This window comes from Mus musculus, chromosome 14 (assembly GCF_000001635.26).
Source record: "Mus musculus strain C57BL/6J chromosome 14, GRCm38.p6 C57BL/6J".
Classification (NCBI taxonomy): Eukaryota; Metazoa; Chordata; class Mammalia; order Rodentia; family Muridae; genus Mus; species Mus musculus.
Genome location: NC_000080.6, coordinates 34,940,569 through 34,958,917, shown reverse-complemented (window position 1 = coordinate 34,958,917; position 18,349 = coordinate 34,940,569). Strand labels below are relative to the sequence as shown.

The 18,349-nt window shown below is 46.2% G+C and overlaps 1 protein-coding gene across 4 annotated transcripts in view; it reads right to left on the bottom strand.

The window, feature by feature from the left end:
- The window catches only part of Grid1 (glutamate receptor, ionotropic, delta 1), a 763,385-nt gene that overhangs the window by 624,470 nt on the left and 120,566 nt on the right, over positions 1–18,349 (bottom strand). For 2 of the 4 annotated variants that reach the window (XM_011244962.3, NM_008166.2), the window contains exon 3: positions 12,881–13,165. The exons of 1 other annotated variant lie outside the window; for it this stretch is intronic. In XM_011244962.3, coding sequence (XP_011243264.1) covers positions 12,881–13,165 — 285 coding nt within the window. Of the gene's footprint in view, positions 1–12,880; positions 13,166–18,349 lie in introns of those variants that run through there. One more of the 4 variants, XM_006518566.4, reaches the window with a different exon arrangement.

The window sequence follows — 18,349 nt, the reverse complement described above, 5'->3', positions numbered from 1 at the left end:
TTTTGTGCATAACTTACAAAATAATAAATTATTCCAAAGCCCAAAATAAAAACAAGTAATAATCTCTCTTTGCTTTCCCATCACCCTAGAAACACAAGGTAACCCTGACACCCCACATTATCCTCCACTCCTGATCAGCACTCCTCACTTCGTCAGGCTCCCTCATACTTACAGAACTGTCCTGAGCACTAACGCAGCTTTGTGATACATTTCACAGCCTCTGTCGTAGATGGTGTCTAGATCACACTGGGATATACTGATCCCAAGCTCTGCTTCCCTTCAGGTCTCCAAGCAGTGGCCATCCATAGGCCCATGGCCAATAGAACTGGTGTGCACAGGTGGGATGCTGAACTTAATGAACAACTATATATCAAACATGCTGGCCTGACCAGGAACAGATCCTAGGACCTTTGGACCAGGCCAAAAAAAAAAAAAAAAAAAAAAAACCCTTCCACAGAGGCAGAGCCTGATGCTCTACCATCCCCACCTAAAACGAAGAGTTCTAATCTGTCCTAGCAAGGCTGTGAGATGTTTGCCTGAGAAAATGCAAATCCAACTCCCCTCTTCACTGGCTTCAGAGGCAAGCTGGGGCCACCATCCACTCTGTCTCACTACTGACATCTTTACCGCTGTTTGTCCATGCTTTCCTAGACAAATGACCACGGGCATGCCCATCGCCCTCCCAGCCAGCACAGCCTTTTCGGCTGCAGCCACCATCTTGTTTTCCTAAGTCTGCTGCTTCTTAACCTCACCGTCTTTCAGCACTTTCGGAAGCATCTATAGATCCTCTCTGGGTGTGTGCATTAAGTAGAGACATGAATAAGCAAGGAGAAACTATATCCATAAGAGTTTAAGTCAAAAGTCATGTGTCCAGGTTCCTGTGGCACTGCCAGCCCTTAGACAATGAAGGCTGGTTTCAGAGTCGCAGCCCTCTTACACGGATTACTGGCCACCAAGCCAGATTCATCACAGGGTAACTCCCAGCAAGGAAGAGGGTTCAGAGATGCTGGCAGAGGAGACACAATACTGCCCATGTAGTAATGGCCTGACCTCTGGTACTCAGTGGCCCCATTACCCCTGCCAACGCCTCCTCACTGGTACTTAGATTAGAAGCTGCCACCAAAATAAAATGTTCTAGCTTCATACTGCAACAAAACCCCCAGATCTACCTGTATTTCTCCCTGCCCAAAACTGGGTTACAGATGTCATGTGTACCACTGTGTTGGTTTTACATGGATTGCTAGGAATAAAACTCAAGTCCTCATGTTTAAGCAGCAAGAACTTTGCCCGCGGAGATACCTCCCCAGCCCCTCGCCCTGGCATTGTATACACAGCTGCCTCCTACCTGAGCAGACCCTGCTCCCCACTACAGTTCAGAATGCACTGCCTTCAGGGCAGAGGTGGGACACCAGACTCCAGGCCTCCCAGAACCGTCTGCTCAGTGTCTGTGTGCCTACCTAAACCTCAGGCCGAGTGCTCAGGGCAGCCCAGGAGGAGCAAGAAAATGAGGAACAGTCTGTGACCTCAGGGATCTGTGCCATTCTCAAATCCATCATTTCATTTTAGCCTCACAGGAACCCTCTGAAGTGGGCGTTTTTATTATCCTCCCTATCAAAATGAGAAAATGAAAAATCAGACAGAGTCATCAGCCTGCCCAGGAAAAGTCAAGTCAGGGTGGAACGGAGTCCTTTGAGAGTAGCCGAACTGATCATCCAAATCTCAGCAGCACCAAGGCCATCACGCTGTGTTAGCAACAGTTTCGCCACTCATTGAAACCAGGGAACCGGCGGAGGAAGGAGCCTTCTCAGAGGTTGGGGGGCGCTTAGGATTCTTCTCTGCAGGAGATGGGAAGAGAAGGGTGCTTCCCTCGGACATCCCCAGATATGGTTAAAAGGGAGGTGCTACAGTTATAACTGGAAATCTCAAGGAAAGAAGCAAATGCTTGGGCGGAGCAGAGCTCAGTGGTTTATCCATGATTTATCCCTCATACGCAAAGCTCTGTGTTCGATCCCAGCATCACAAAAGAGGATGCTCCTTGGGAAACTAAATGCCCAGTGTGCCAGGTAAAAATACCAACTACCTCCTTTACCTACCGGATATCAAATGAGCACCTACTAAGTGCCAACAGCTGTTCTAAATGGTACAAAAGCAGCACTGTTCAATACTGAAAAGTTAAAATCCTACCTGGTGAAGATTGGTAGCAAGAATGATTTCCTCTACTCTAAGAGGATAACCAGAGTTGCAAACATTTAATTGTAAGTTTCAAAAGAGCTAATAGAGCTCTGAGGTTCCTGTCTTAGTCAGGGTTTCTATTCCTGCACAAACATCATGACCAAGAAGCAAATTGGGGAGGAAAGGGTTTATTCAGCTTACACTTCCATACTGCTGTTCATCACCAAAGGAAGTCAGAACTGGAACTCAAGCAGGTCAGAAAGCAGGAGCTGATGCAGAAGCCATGGAGGGATGTTCTTTACTGGCTTGCTTCCCCTGGCTTGCTCAGCCTGCTTTCTTATAGAACCAAGACTACCAGCCCAGAGATGGTCCCACCCACAAGGGGCCTTTCCCCCTTGATCACTAATTGAGAAAATGCCTTACAGTTGGATCTCATGGAGGCATTTCCTCAACTGAAGCTCCTTTCTCTGTGATAACTCCAGCTGTGTCAAGTTGACACAAAACTACCCAGTACAGTTCCCAACACAAATAAATGATATCATCTTTTTTTGGGTAATATCCCAGGTAACAAATATTGCAGTTACTCTAATTTGATCATCAAAACATCATGTACATGTGTGTAAATGTCACATGTGCCCTCACAAATAAGTGCAATTGCATGTCAACTTAAAATAAAATTATTTTAAACTAAACTCTTTGTCTGGAAGTTTCATTTTAGTTGGATAAAGACAGATGTTGAGAACAAAGTAAATATACACAAATTCAATGGGAAAAAATGTGAGGGGAAAAAAGGTCAAGTGGAAATACAGCCCTGAAGATGAGGAAGTAGCTTATGAATGTGGGTAGGGACTGCCCCGCCATCAGCTGGCATCCTTTGCAAGAAGTTAAGGAAAGTCTCAAATCATAGGTTGTTGCCCCATGACTGGGCTAAAAGCTGAGTATCCTAGAACATGGCTTCATTTTTGTTGGTGGTGATGGTTTGATTTGGTTTGGTTTGGTTTGGTTTGGTTTGGTTTGGTTTATTGAGACAGGGATCCTTTGTGTAACCTTAGCTGTCCTAGAAGTAGCTGTGTAGACCAGACTAGCCTCAAACTCAAAACTTTGCCTGCCTCTGCCTGGCTTAAAGTGCTAGGATTAAGGCATGACCCACCACTACCCGGATTGTTTTCTATTTTTTCCTTGAAACATGAGCATATATAGTCCAGGCATCCTCAAGCACGCCATGTAGCTGAAACTGTCTTTGAATTCCTGAGCCGCCTCCTCCATCTCGCCAGGGCTTGGGTTACAGGTGCAATCAACATACCCAAGGTACCCAGCTTCTTGCTCTATGGCTTGTTATCCTGAATCAGGTCACAAGAAAACCTGGCAACAGTATAAAGTTTCTGAATGCATATCATCCAAAAATTAATTCAAAATCCAAGATGCAAAGCATCAAAGGGGTTCCAGTAGCGCTCTCCCATGGTGGTAAGACAGTGTTACTAATGCCTTGGTTCTGAACACACAACGCACACGCTTTGCATGCCGACATCATGTCCACGTCATGTCAAAGACCACCACCTAAACACCTCATCCCAGGTTCAAGACGATTGCAGCTCTTAAACTGCAGTATTCTGACTGTACAGATGAAGTTTTCTGCTCCTGCAGAGAGGTAATGGTTTAATTATGGAAAACTCAAACTTTCAACATTCTTCTGCCATCTTTTCTTGGCATTCAAGAACAAAACTAGTATAACTCTGAATACCATGGTGTTGGGGTGTTTGGTTTCTAAATTGACATTGAAGTTTCCGACTTGAGTTTCATTTTCAAAAATGTTAAATGAATGTTGGCTTGGTACTAGAATAAGTTTTCCCATTTTCTGAAATGTCCATAAACGTACTTCTGTCATTTTGTACTACATGCATGTAAAATGGCTATGAAGGCATCAACCAGTATAAAATGAAAACACGTATGAACTCTGGAAAACATTGTAAATATCCTATGTCCTGTGGTATCTAATAGTTAGCCAACATTTCTCCAGGTTACAATAAGCAAGTACTTCCATCTCAGTATGCATATTTACCCTCATTTTTAATAAGTGGTAAAAATCTACATATAGAAGAGTTTTATTTTTTTTTTTGTCATAGCTTATTTTGAATAAATATTTGATTTGTGAGGTTGATTTTATATAGCTACTTATATTTCTCAGACAAAACGAGGTCATGAGTGGAAATTTTACAAAGCCCTGGCCTGGGCATTCTCTGGGACCTACTATTCAGGTCATGATGAGCAAGTTGTGGGTAGCTCTGGATGTAACACACAGCACAATGTGGACTTGAACATGTCTGAGCACCACATCCCATTGGGTGTCCTTCTGGCACTTATTAACACACCTTATCCAGGCTCCTTCTCATGTGCAGGGCCAAGACCGGAGGAGGACCTGGCAGGGGAGGTGTCATCTAGAGTCCATGTATGTCCTCTGAGGACCACTACTGTGACTCATGAGAAAATCAAAAGATCTGGCCAAGGTCATGCTCATGAGACTCCTTAAGGTCCTAGATAATGTAATGAGCATGTGCAAAAGCCAGCACAGTCTCCTATCCCCGTGTACATCCGTGCTTGCAGCAGGCATCTCCTCACACCCCCAAATGCAACTCTGGAACATGATGTGAGGGTAAGGAAACTCCAGAGCTAATGAACTTTCATCTTCTGGCAAACACTACAATTAACACACCCCAAAGTACAGCTGCTTTGTAATTAGATTGAAGAACAAAACACAAAACACTCATCCCGGTGAAGTTACTGTCAAACTTCTTCTGTAGATTTCCTAGCAATTAAACGCACTTGCTCATTTCTTCTGGAAAGAAAAAAAAAAAAAAAGCATTTATTACTTCAATTTAAACTAATGCTGTAATGATCAGGGGTGTTATTCATGAGATCTCTTGCCACCACGCTTGAAGCCGCCAGTCTGTTCTGCCAGGATTGGCACGGAGACGCAGCTGGCAAGAAGCACCGGTGAGAACAGCATGGGTTCTCGGCATCCTCTTTCTTCCAGGGAAGTTTGCTGTGGGAGGGCACTAGGGATGAGGTGCAACAACTGTCAGTCCGACTGTCCAGCTGAGGCGTGGTGTCCCAGAGTCAATGATGCACTGTTGTGGCACTTCTGAGAACACACAATTTGACCCCAGCTTAGGGCAGGCCCTGTACTATAGGTGAGAGTGCTGAGCCTTATCTGTCATATTCCAAGCACCAAGAACACTCCCAAGATACAGTTATGTTCTAGGCTGCACAGCAAGTCAATCTGGGAACAAAACAACTCCCCTGAAGCTTGGCAGGCCTCCTTTGCAAAGCCAGGATGGTATGGCCACAGTTCAGCTACAGATATCTCCGGTTCCTGATTAGAGGGTCTCATTGAGCCCTCAGCATGCAGGAACACAAGGCTAAGCCCTTTACATGAGCAATACTTAAGCCACATGCAGATCATATCCAGTAGGGTGGTCATTTCATCCCCTTTGTGCAAAGGAAGAGAGGTTGAGCGATTTGGCTGATGTCTAACAGCTATAAAGACCTGCGATTCGAGTCAAAAAGACTGTTCCAGGACCAAGACCCCTAACCTCACACAGGCCACTCACCAGATGCCAGTCTCTCTCCTGCCTGCTTTACCTTTTTGTCATAGAGACTGCAATTACCTTCCACAGGAGCAGCAGTTAAGACTCACAGAAGTCAGCATAAGCAGTGAGAAAAGGGGCGAGGGGGTGGCCATCTACATTAACTTTTATTTCCACGTTTGCTTTTTGCACTACATATATAAAATTCAAAAGATACAAGAAATCATGCTGTAAAATTACATGTCCCAAGAGACTAAAGCAGCCTTCCTTCCGGCAACTGTGCGTGTCTGCTGAGGTGCACGTACTGAGGAGTTTGTGCTTGCAGGGCCAGGGTGACCCTCGGCCCATCGTTCCCGCCTTGCTACTGTCAAGTGACCGCCATCTGGAAACGGTTGTGTTCCTCTGAATGTACACATCCTAGAATAGTTATCCAGATAGCTATGGACATTAAGATTATTGCCCTTCTGATGTGACAGGCAACACCACAAGTCCTCATGCACCGTGAGGACTCCACCTGTGGAGTACTGTCCCAGATTTGCCTGAGGCAGGTTCCAAGCTTGGGAAATCAGACCTGGCCACTCACGAGCCACATCCTGGCACAAGTCCACATAGTTGTCTACATCCTGCTTTCCTGGAACGGTGAGCACACACCCACCATGGAGGACTACTTTGGAGTGCCATGACAAAAGGCCCTTCCTGTCACTCAGCATGCAGCTAAGGGGCAGGAGCTGGGGTCACTGGGAAATTCTGTTTGTACTCTGGGCCTGGGGTTTATCCTCAGATGGATTGCAGTTCCCACCCATCTTAGTATTTTCCCTTTTGTTTACAACCAGTGAGTCTAAAGCAGAAGTGGTAGAAGGATCAGAGAGCTCTGGTCTAAAGGCTCTCATCTCCTTTGTCTGCACTCAATGTGTCTGTAGTGTACAGGAAACCTAGAATCCAGGAGCAGCAGCAGAGGCAGCAAGGTCTGGATCTGGGATTTCCCAGGACTTGCAGCTGGCCTGTGAGGCCTTTCCATCTGTCTTTCACGCTTCATCCTTGGCCATGGCCTGTGATCCAGACAATCTGTAACCCAGACACACGGACCACCCCCCCCCATGCACCCCACTCCAAGCTCTCTCACTTGCTCTCCCTTCTATCTGAAACACTCTCTCAACTCATTCCAGAAGCCACTGCCCTCTGCTTGCCTGGCTTCCATGTGTCCTTTATGCACCTGTTACAGGTTATACTGAATGGCCATACACCTTTCTCATTCACCACCAAGGACTTGATAGGCCCCAAGTCACAGCAATGCCTGGGAAGGAGTGCTGAATACAGCTGCAGGGAGAGGTGAGCACACAGCCACATCTACATATGGCTCGGGCTAGGGCTCTCCTGCAGGCAGCATGCTAAGACAGTATCTTCTCTCCAAGAAGAGAATGAGATTTCAGCAAGAAACTATCATTATGACATGAGGGTAGGAGAAGGCTTCTTAAATAAGACAGGCAAGAGAGCTGAGCATAAAAAAGATGACTACATTTGACAACAGTACAATACAGACCTTCTGTTTCTGAAGACAAGCAACTGATGGAAGGTATTTGCCACACTTAACTCACCAAAGAAAAGGCTCAGCATCAAAATTAACAGTTACAAGCAAGCATGTCATAGAAGAGAAAACAAAAATAGCCTGTGAGGATCTGAAAAGATCGTATACAGAAAAATGTAAATTAGCATCAGAGTAATAGAACACTATGCAATAGAATCCTCCAAGTACAGGCAACAAGAGATGTCGCTGGGCCTGGGGACTTAGAGAAGCTTCCTACACAGCAAGAGGCAGTGTACACAGGAAGGAACACTTAGAGACAGACTCGGTAGATGTGAACAACATAAACATGTGTGGATCCAGCGGTTCCTCAGAACAGACCCTCAAAACTCTTCACAATCCACCTCGAGATAAATATCCAGCACCGCTTGTAATACCGAAAGCTGGAAATAACCCAAACGCCCACTGATGATCAGATGGATAAATCAGATGTATTGTGAGATAATAAAATGATTAATATATCCGTATCAAATGGATGAACCTCAGAAACCTCTTGGAGAATGAGAAAAGCAGCCACTGAAGTGTCACTGCAGAGACACAAGGTTCACAGCCAAACAATGTGTTATAGGATCTAGAACAGCCAAGTAAAGCCAGGGTCTGACTGGCTAGCACACAATCCAAAAAGCAGTTCAGTCCCCTAGCAAGGATAGAAAAATGCCAGAGTTGAGGACATGGGATTCCTTCATATTTTCTTAACTGACTATGGATCCCAGAAATTCCCTTTATTGTTATTAATAATTTGATTGGGCATGTGCATTATAATCATGTATAACTTCTAATTTTTAAAAAGTGATTTTAAGGAGATGGTGAGATATCTCAATCAGTAAAGTGCTCACTACACTCACATAAGGAACTGAGTTCAACCCCTAGTGCCGGTGTGAAGATTCTAGGGAGGCATAGATAGGAGGATCCTTGGGCTGGCTAGTGGCCTGGTCAGTAAGTCCCGTGTTCCAGTGAAAGACCTTGTCTCAAAAGAACAAGACTGATGGCTCCTGAAAAGCATCTGAGGTTGACCTCAGGTCATACATATTTATACAATGTGTGTGTGTGTGTGTGTGTGTGTGTGTGTGTGTGTGTGTGTGTGTGTCAGTGACTTTAAATCAAGTGCAGTGGTCACTAGGGCAGAGATCTTAGGCTTTGCTGTAGCAGAATCCCAGTCCCCAACCTCTCAGGCCTACAAGCTAGACCAGAGGCCAGAGTCCACCTGCCTTGGAGATACTAGAAAAGAGACTTTGGGCCCTGGGTACTTATTCCAATTATAGGCAACAGGAGCCAAGTTGCTCCATCCCTGTTTTCCTTCATTTAAAATAAACACCAGGTAAAATGTTTGTCACATGGTAGGGATTCCATGAATATTTATGAGTGAATCAGCCAATGATATCTGAAGATCCCACCACAACCACAGACATAGTCTTTGAGGAAAACTGTGCCTAAAGCTACTAACACACCCATGCCCAAACATACACATACATATACACATGCAAGTGCATGTACACACACACACACACACACACACACACACACACACACACCAGCATTTGAAGCAGCAAGACAGAAAGTTGTGTGCTCTAATTCATCCAAACCTTTGGTATTTTATGAATTTCCTACCCAAAATGTCAGTTTCTCTTCTATTTTTCCTTGTGCTGTCATAACAAGCATACAAGTGTTTTCCATGGAATCGTACCAAATGGCACCTCTCATATTTTGTAAACCAAATACATGCAAACTCCTCTCTCACCCAGAATTAGTCAGATTGCTGTCATCATAGCGAAGGACCTGAGGCAATCGCCATGTAGAAGGAAAGTTTGTCATGGTTCATAGCTGTGGACATTTATGCTAAAGCTCTGGCAGCATTGGTGCCACCAGTGAGCCTCAGGAAGTGCAGCAGTTATGGTGAAAGCACATGACAGGGAGCACGGCTCAGATCAGGGAGAGGAAACAAGCAACTGCAAAGGGGGGACCCCTATAATCCTCTCAAGGACATGACCCAAATAGCAGTTCAGTCCCCTAGCAAGGATAGAAAATGACCAGAGTTGAGGACATGGGATTCCTTCATATTTTTAACTGATTATGGGTTCCAGAAATTCCTCTTATTGTTACTAATAATTTTATTGCCCTAAGGAGTTCCCTCCAAGACCTGCCTCTTACAGGTCCATAGGACCTCCCAACATCACACCTCTGGAGACCAAGTCTTTAACATGTGTACCTTCAGGCCACATTCAACACCCAAACTTTAAGCATGCCTTTCTGTCACATTCTCTTAGGGCTTTCCTGCTCTGATCTCACACACAGTGTGAATGGCCAATCTTCAGGTTCCACCAGGGGAAGACATTCCCGAGATTAAAGGGAAACTGACAAGAAAATGGAAAGGAATCAATCCTTGCCAGCACCCCAAAGGAAGGGTCTGTATGTGACGGTCACTAAAGGATGAGCATCTATGCTAAGGCATGCTGGGTCCATTCTGAGCCACACTCCTGCTTCAGCAATGGTTCTGACTGGCTGGGCACATGAGAGGGAATCTAAAGCCCACCAAGAAACAGGATGGTGCCTGGCCTGTGCACAGGTCTCAAAGCCCAAACGCATCTCACTGAGCCCTATTTGCTTCAGTGGTTAAAGTGTGGCATAAATGAAATAACATATGTAAAGATACTTAAAGATTAGCACAGAAAAGCAACTATATCCCAAATCACTTCCATTTGACTTTGGGAGAAATAAAAGACTAGTTACACTCAATTTGATTTTTAATCAGGCTCATCTGAAACTACATCATCACGGGTGTACTGGCAACATGAACCCGCCCATGGCATGTGGGGACATCACTGCCAGTGATGATGGGATCCACCACGTGCCCACTCTGAAGGGTGACTGTGTTGTGGGTTTTACCGGCCTTCGCTAGCCTAATGGGACTTATGAGAGGAAACAGGCTGGAATATACAGGAGGATTATAGTCAGGCCAAGCAGCAACACTAAGGGTAGAGAAACTTTTACAGGCACAAACAAGCCTCAAAGGTTGTCACATTAAGAGGCTGGGGGCCAGGGTGTGCAAAAACACCAGGGTCCTACCCAAACTACAATTAAAGAGCCGTGACCTCCAGAGCAACTGAAGCCATTTGGGTCAGCACCCTGGACGGCGCCTTCACTCGGCATCTTTATGGAATTAATGATAAAAGGCCGAGGACTAAATTCAACCACAGTGAAGGTAGCAAAGCATCAGAGCAGAGAGGCACACTCTGGGGGTGTTCCCGGTTCAGGGTTTGGGGGACTGAAGAAGATGGGCTGGAAGTTCTTCTGTGAGATGAATCATGCTTCCTGGTTCCCTATGCCCATCCTAGACCAGAGGTCAGTGCACCCAGTACCCTCATCTTTCTCCACATCTCCCCTTTGTCTTCACCTGTGAACTTGTCATTCGTTTAACCAGACACAGTGCCAGACTGCAGTGACACACAGAAAAGCATATGGCCTGCTCTCCTGGGAATGACCACCTCTGCAGGAGTCCAGTGTACACCAGGGACAAGCTCCCATGAGCGGCAGGCTAAGCCAAGTGGGCTGAGGACAGATGAGCAGGCAAACAAGATGCAAGCTCTGCTGGACAGCGGGGAGGGAAGACACCTTTCCTAGAATGTTTGCCTGCTGAGTTACATGGACGTGAGACATATAATGAGAAGAAAAGACAGCATCTGGGCCAGTGCCTCCAGGCCTTGCTCAGTCTTCAGGAAGCACAGAAAGCCAGACAGTGAGCAGGCTACAGGGCTGTCACCTGCCTTTGTTGCAGCTGTGGCTCAAGAGCCCTTCAAGAGGAATAGTGTGTGCAGGCCAGAGACAAGAGAAGCAAAGGCTCCTGAGAGGAGCCGAATGGAAAGGGCCTGTGCACACCAGACGACAACATGCCCAACCCTGGGTTGCCCACATCTCCCATGGGGCTCGGTCTTAGCATCATCAAGAGGACCGTAAGGTCTGGTTCTCAGAGTAAAGCCTGATTTCTCAGAGACGCCCTGTGACACATCAGTGCTTTTACAAGGTCTCCAGCTTCTCCCATGGAACCTAAGGATGAGCAAGTGTTAGAGGGGAAGGATAGTTCCTGGGCTTGCCAGCAAGATCCCTGAAGCCTTGAGCCACCCTTGTCCCAGTCCCACCCCGTTTTTATTTCAACACAGTAACTGTTTGCTCTTTCAATTCTTCCTGTAAGACTCCCAACAGTTTATTTGTTCAAGTACTGAGGACAACATCCCAGACTAAGGGAAGCAGAGTATTTAGGCAAATGCAAACATATGCTGATTTCTTTTCTTAGTTACATGCTTGGCAAACGGGTTATTTCACCGGGAGACAAAACTGGACTTTACAGGGTTGTACAGCTCCATCCTAACCTCAGCCAAGGGGGCTTCCAAACCCCATAAGTGTCCAGCAACCTGGAACAGGTGACACAGGGGCTGTGGCTATAAACGTGTAGCATAGGGATTCTTAAGAGAACCACTTTGGATCCTGGCTAGTGATCACACCAATATGCATGCTAGAGAAATGCTACAGAAAGAATCCACACCCAAAGCAGACTGGTCTGGACATATACATGGAAACTGGTAAACTACAAAGGACCCAACACCCACAGCAGACTGGAATCGGACACATAGACACAAGCTATGAAGGGTCTGCCGGCTGCAGGAGGGTCAAATCCTGGTTGTGATATTGTGATACCGCTAATTAAGTGATACAGCTCATTAAAGTGCTACCCTTAGGGAACCTGGGTGGAGGACGCATGATATCCCTCTACATTATTTCTCAGTAGTGATATGTGATTATCAATGGTCTCCGAATAAAACCTTTCTGAAGCACAAATCGTGGAAACCATTTTGCCTCAGGGTTGGAAATGGTCTTCTTACAGAGAAGCTTTAAGAAAACATGAACCTGCTTCTCCAAAGCTGGCTTTTATGGTTTCCTAACAAATAAATTATGCTTACTTCCACAGACGAGGTCTTCAAAGAAGCCACGCACAGCCATGCATATCCTCAGGCCCACCGGCTAACAGACCCCTACTTCTGATCTTTGCCCCAGCCTCAGACCCTGAAACAGGGCAGATCAAAGTGAATGTAAACAAAAACCTGAGGCTGGACCACCATCCAGCATGGGGGTAGCCTTCAGAGGACCACCATCCAGCATGAGGGGTAGCCTTCAGAGAAGGTGCCAGGAAGACCTAGCCAGGCAGCCTCCACTTCTGCCTGTACGTAGCTCTTCAGATCCCTGCCAGCAGTTTATTAATATTTTATTGAAAATTCTAAGATGATTCAAACTTCAGCTGTCATGATAAGGTGATGTTGCTAGGCAACTTTAGTGCCTATCTACAGATCTGTTTTTGCAGCTCTTCCCTGATTCACAAAGCTCAAGGTTGGGCCCTACCGCCCTGAGGAAAACTCAGCCCAGACCACCAACGTGGATATATGCCCTGACAGTATGCCAGTACTGAGTCCCATGGTCGAAGCTTCTTACTCTTAGGCTCCCAGCATCAAGCTGTCCCTAGACCCAAGCCTCAGCCCCGCCTCCCCAGACTCACCATACTCGCTGTCATAGAACATGACGAACTTCTGCCAGCGCAGTTCTGTCACCAGCCTGAGCATGACATCATTGAGACGGACAGGTGGTCTCGAAGCCAGTGTGTAGGCCTCGCCGTCAGGGCTAGGGTTCAGGTGGCAGGCAGTACGTGGTGAACCCCCGGGGTTGCGCTGGACAAAGAGGTGTGGGATGTGCATGGCGTCTGTGAGGGACTGCAGGGCATTGGCGGATGCACAGCCCGTGGATGTGACCAAGGCCAAAATTCCCTGGGTCATGAGGTCACAGGCTGGAAAGGAAGGAAAAAGACAGGAAGAGATCAGCATGGGGCACTGTTGTAGAGGCTTCATCCACACAGCTCCACCCAGCAGCTCATGCCTGTGGCCCTGAGATGCCTCCCCACACAGACCAAGAGCCAGTTCCAGCCTGGTCAGCAGCTCCTATGAACCTTAGTGGGTGAAACATTAAAGCTACACATCTCAGGCTCATTTAACAGATGAGGAAAGAAAAGTCAGAAGGGGCCATCATTTGACCCAGGCTAGCTAAAGAAGGGTAGGAGAGAAGGGATCCACCCCCGATCCCCCTGATTCACCAAACAGAACTCTGAATTAGATGATGTTTCCCACCTTGGGCTGTAGCCAAATGCTGGGGAGGAGACCAAAACTCATGCTGCAGAATTTGTGTATTCCTTTTCATGGGCGAAGAGTGTAGCATGTGCTCTGCAATTGTTGTCTGAACTGGACTGCTTGTGTCTGTAAGCTCTGGATGACATCATGATGTCAGGAAGACATATACTTACCCCCAGAGGACCCAGAATAAGGAGAGGTGGTGAGCAGGATTCAAGTCCACTTGAGTTCTATCATGAGGATACTGGGTCAAAGCCCAGATGAAGTGCTTGGCTACAGTTGCCCAGGATTGTTCAAGAGCCACTCGACAATCACAAAGGAAGATGCACCCATAGCTCAGGCAGTTACCAAGGGCACAGAGGAGAAAGGAGACTGAGATGACAACAGCCCTTTCTGAGACTGACCCACTCAGGAGCCTGAACTTTAGACGTCGTCGCCCAGTAACCACAAGGGGCACGCGCCACCGTTGACCACACGCTCATATACCTTCTAGGGCCATCAGAGCAGATAGAAAGATCCTGTTCCCACACTCCAACTCCACGCACCAGTTTTGAAGCAAGCATGTCTTACGAATGTGGGGAAGCAGATGCAGTCTGAAAACACAGCCTGTGGATGGCAGCGAGCCATCTGCTGCACGCAGCAGACGCTGAACGACTTTGACAATGCAGTTCCTTAGTGGGGGCCCTACAGTTTATGTAATGCTTCAGACCCGGCTGGGGAAGTGGCGAAAAACAAGGGTGGTCACCCCAAGGAGAAGGGAGGGAGAGGGTAGAAAAGATGTGAGAAGGGCTATCCCCTACACTGGCTGGCACCAATGGCAGCTGCTCCCATACTAGAGCTTTGCCATACACACTGTGGGACATTGTAGATGATAACTCGGGTCCCAGGTCCCAATGGTTCCTCCACTTCCCATGCAGGGCCTGAGGCTGGGTACACAAAGGACATGAGGTCTCTCTCAAGGATCTCATAGCTACCCAAATGTTCTACCCCTCCACCCTGGCTTCTCGGAAATCCAATCATTTAAACATTGTGTCTGTCTTCAGACACCCAGTGAGAACTGGGGAGACGGCTCAGTGTGTAAAATCCTTGCCACACAGTCATGAGAATCTCAGTTCTGATACCCAGAACCCATGGTCTTTAGTTGCCTGTAGCTCTGTGAGCCTCCTGTCCCATCCATGTTAGCAGATCTCTTAATATAGCCCTTGTTCAGCTCACGAGTAGCAGCCATGTTGGTGGGACTTGATGAATATTAGCTTCTGATATTCAGAGCCACGGTCTCAATGCAAACTCCCTGTTCCCCTGGCTCTCATGGTCATTTCATCTTCCACAATGATTCCTGAGCCGGGGCTTCAGGGGTTGGGTTGAAGACCTATCATTTGGAACCGGGCTCCGCAACTCTATATTTTAATTAGCTTTGGTTTTCTGTAATGGTCTCCATCTATTGCAACAACATCAACAACAACTCTGCAGGCGGCTAAGGAAGGCTGAGAAAGCCTTCCCCAGGGACGAGCACAGCAATGGGTTACTCAATGGCAAATGGTCAGCCCTGAAATCATATACATACAAGTAACATTATACAGACTGAGCAGGTTGTGTATTTAGGAACGTACATATATAACAACAATTAATGAAAAAGAAACCCAGGCATTTGAAATAGAGCAAAGAAGGGTATAGGACAGGGTTTGAAAGAGGAAAACCTAGTTTTTTAAAAGCTGACACAGTGGTGCATACTCATAATCCTAGCCGTAGGTAGGCAGAGACAGGAGGAACCCGTGGCTTTCCGACCCACTACACTAGGGAAGTCAGGGAACCCCAGGCTCAGTGAGAGATACTGTCTCAGAGAGAGACGTCAGCATAAGATGTTGACCTCTCTACATTTACATGCACTCAAACACACACATATGTGCCTACCTGGGGCAATTCGTGAAGGCACACAATGTCTGCACCTCATGCTCTTCATTCTACCTGTACATACTAGATTGCACCCCTCACCTCCTCAACTCATCTTCATGCTCATTCTTGCTTCAGGAACGATTCAACCTCCCGAGGCTGGCCACAGCCTTCATTCAAGATGCCCACAATTCTCTGCCATGGCTCTGCACACGACCTCCATAACTACATGGCTCGTCTAATGACCCTTGAGCTCAAGGAGTACACAGTGATCTATCTCATACTCAACATGCACACATATACACACACATACATGTGCATACACATACACACACATACATGTGCATACACATACACACATATATGTGCATACACATACACACATGTGCATATACACACATACATGTGCACACACACACACATACACATGCATGCATAGTGAGCAAAGCATGGCAGCTCCTAAAGATTTGTGCAAGGATACTGGAGTCCTGACATTTTCTTTTTTTTTTTTTTTTCAAGACATTCTCTGTGTAGCCCTGGCTGTCCTGGAACTCACTTTGTAGATCAGGCTGGCCTCAAACTCAGAAATCCGCCTGCCTCTTCCTCCCAAGTGCTGGGATTAAAGGCGTGCACCACCACACCCGGCTCTTTTTTTTTTTTTTTTTTTTTTTGAGTCCTGACATTTTCATGCTCTGTGTTCCTCATTACTCTCTGGGAAACTATCCAGACCATGGAACTAGATCCAAAAGTAAAAGAGGACACTCAGTGGTACCCAAGGAACACTGCAAACTATCTGAAAGATGCAAGTAGTTCGTGGTTATGGAAGCACTACACAAAGAAAGCACACACAGCCTCTACAGCCGTGTACCCCACAACAATATAAGAAAGCACTTGTCATACATAGAAAGGTACATGAAAAATGATGTAAAAATCTATGTATTTTACAATATCAATTAAATAAAACTCAATATGCATGAAAGAAAGACCAGAAGGAAAAAAATGCAAAATGTTCAAAATGAAAGCAATTTGTAAGTGTTTTTCTTTTTTTATTTTCCTATATTTTGCCAAAATTTCATGACATGAATAGGTAATTGCTTTAGAAAGTAAAAAGAATCCTCCAATAATGGATAAGCGGGGAGGCAGGGAGGAAGAGGGACTGCTGTGTGCGAATGTTCTCCGAGCCAGGCTCTGTTGAGTATGTGATATTTGTGAATTCATGCTGTTCTCATCATATCCACTTAGAAAACAAAGTTCTGCTTTTGCTTCCCAGATAATGAGATGTGAGGCCACACAAGCATCAAGTGACAAGGCTAGACTAAGGTGAGCTCCCAGTTCATTCCCATACTGCCACAGACATGATGAAAATGCTTCTGAGGTAGTGGTAGCAAAAACAAACAAAGGAAACCACAAAACCTATGCTGGTTACAATGTGATAAAAAAAAAAATGCCTTCAAATAATGCAGGAAGCACAAATAGCTAAGGCACCATGATGGTGAATGGCTTGTTCTCTAGCTTGTGTCTTCAATACTAAGACATTGCATTAGAATCATTTTTAGTATTTATTTATTTATTTATTTATTCATTCTATCTGCATGTAAGCCTGCAAGACATAAGAGGATATCAGATCCCGTATAAAGATGACTATGAATCACCATGTAGATGCTGGGAATTGAACTCAAGACCTTTGGAAAAGCAGCCATTGTTCTTACCTGCTGAACCATCTCTCTAGCCCTGCATTAGAATCTTAAACAAGATTTTCAAATAAATTGAACAGTGTGGGGCCTAATGGTCCAGGAACTCCATCTCCTACACCCTTCCTACAAGCTATAGGTCACCCCTGGCTCATCACCCATCTGCCCAGCTCCTCTTAAGTCACCACCGGACATCTATGGTAAGCCAGCTCCCCAGCCCATATCCACCAAGCTCTGAAGTCACAGAACTTTGAGCTTTAGTTTCCCCATCTGCACATACATGTCCCATGACAATGATGTTTGCCCCCTGCCCTCCTGTATATTTCATGTCTATGTCTAACACACCAATAACATAAGCCTCTTCCTGCATACATTGGATTCTTCCAGGACACATTCTATAATTTGGCAAGAGGAAAGATTAAGGCAGCCTTCCAGGATGCAGGAAATGTAGTTAGTTACATGTTTGGCATCAGAATCTCAAATGAAGAATTTAAACCAATTGAAATGGGGGGGGGGCTACATGGTAGGGTAGACCATGATTAAGATGCAGAATCTGGGCAAAACTGCTCACTAGCAACTAAGAGCTTGGAAGAACATAGGAATCTCATAAGCTCAAGTCCCATTTCAACCACGTGGTCAGCAGCCATGTGGTCATGGGTGTGTGCCCTTTCTGAGCCTTGCTGTTCTAGTCAATGGAGATGAGAGTCTCTCCTGACTCAGAAGGTGGAATGCCTTCTCCTCCCTGCACCCAGAAAGGTGCTAGGCTCATGTCAGTTTTCTTCCTCTTTCCAAATACCATCCTTATCATTCCCCATCAACACCTCACCCAAGCTGTGCCCAGAACCTTAAGAAGCATTCCTTATCAATGGGTGTTGAGGCACATATGGGCAGCAACCCCATCACTTTGGAAGCTGAGGAAAAGAAATGTCATGAGTTCAAGGTCAGTGTAGGCAACAGAGTGAGGTCTAGACCAGCCAAAGCTACACGGCAAAACCCTATCTCAAACCCTGCCCTCTTTTAAAAGTCACCTGTGCTTTGAGGAAGAGGGGAAACCATCAGGGGAGCTGTTGCAAAAGAGGAAGGGGGACCTTGCAGGAAGGTGCAGGAGATGGGAGAAGAGGAAGGGGACCTTGCAGGAGGATGCAGGAGATGGGAGAAGAGGAAGGGGACCTTACAGGAGGATGCAGGAGATGGGAGAAAAGGAAGGGAACCTTGCAGGAGGATGCAGGAAATGAGAGAAGAGGAAGGGGGACCTTGCAGGAGGAT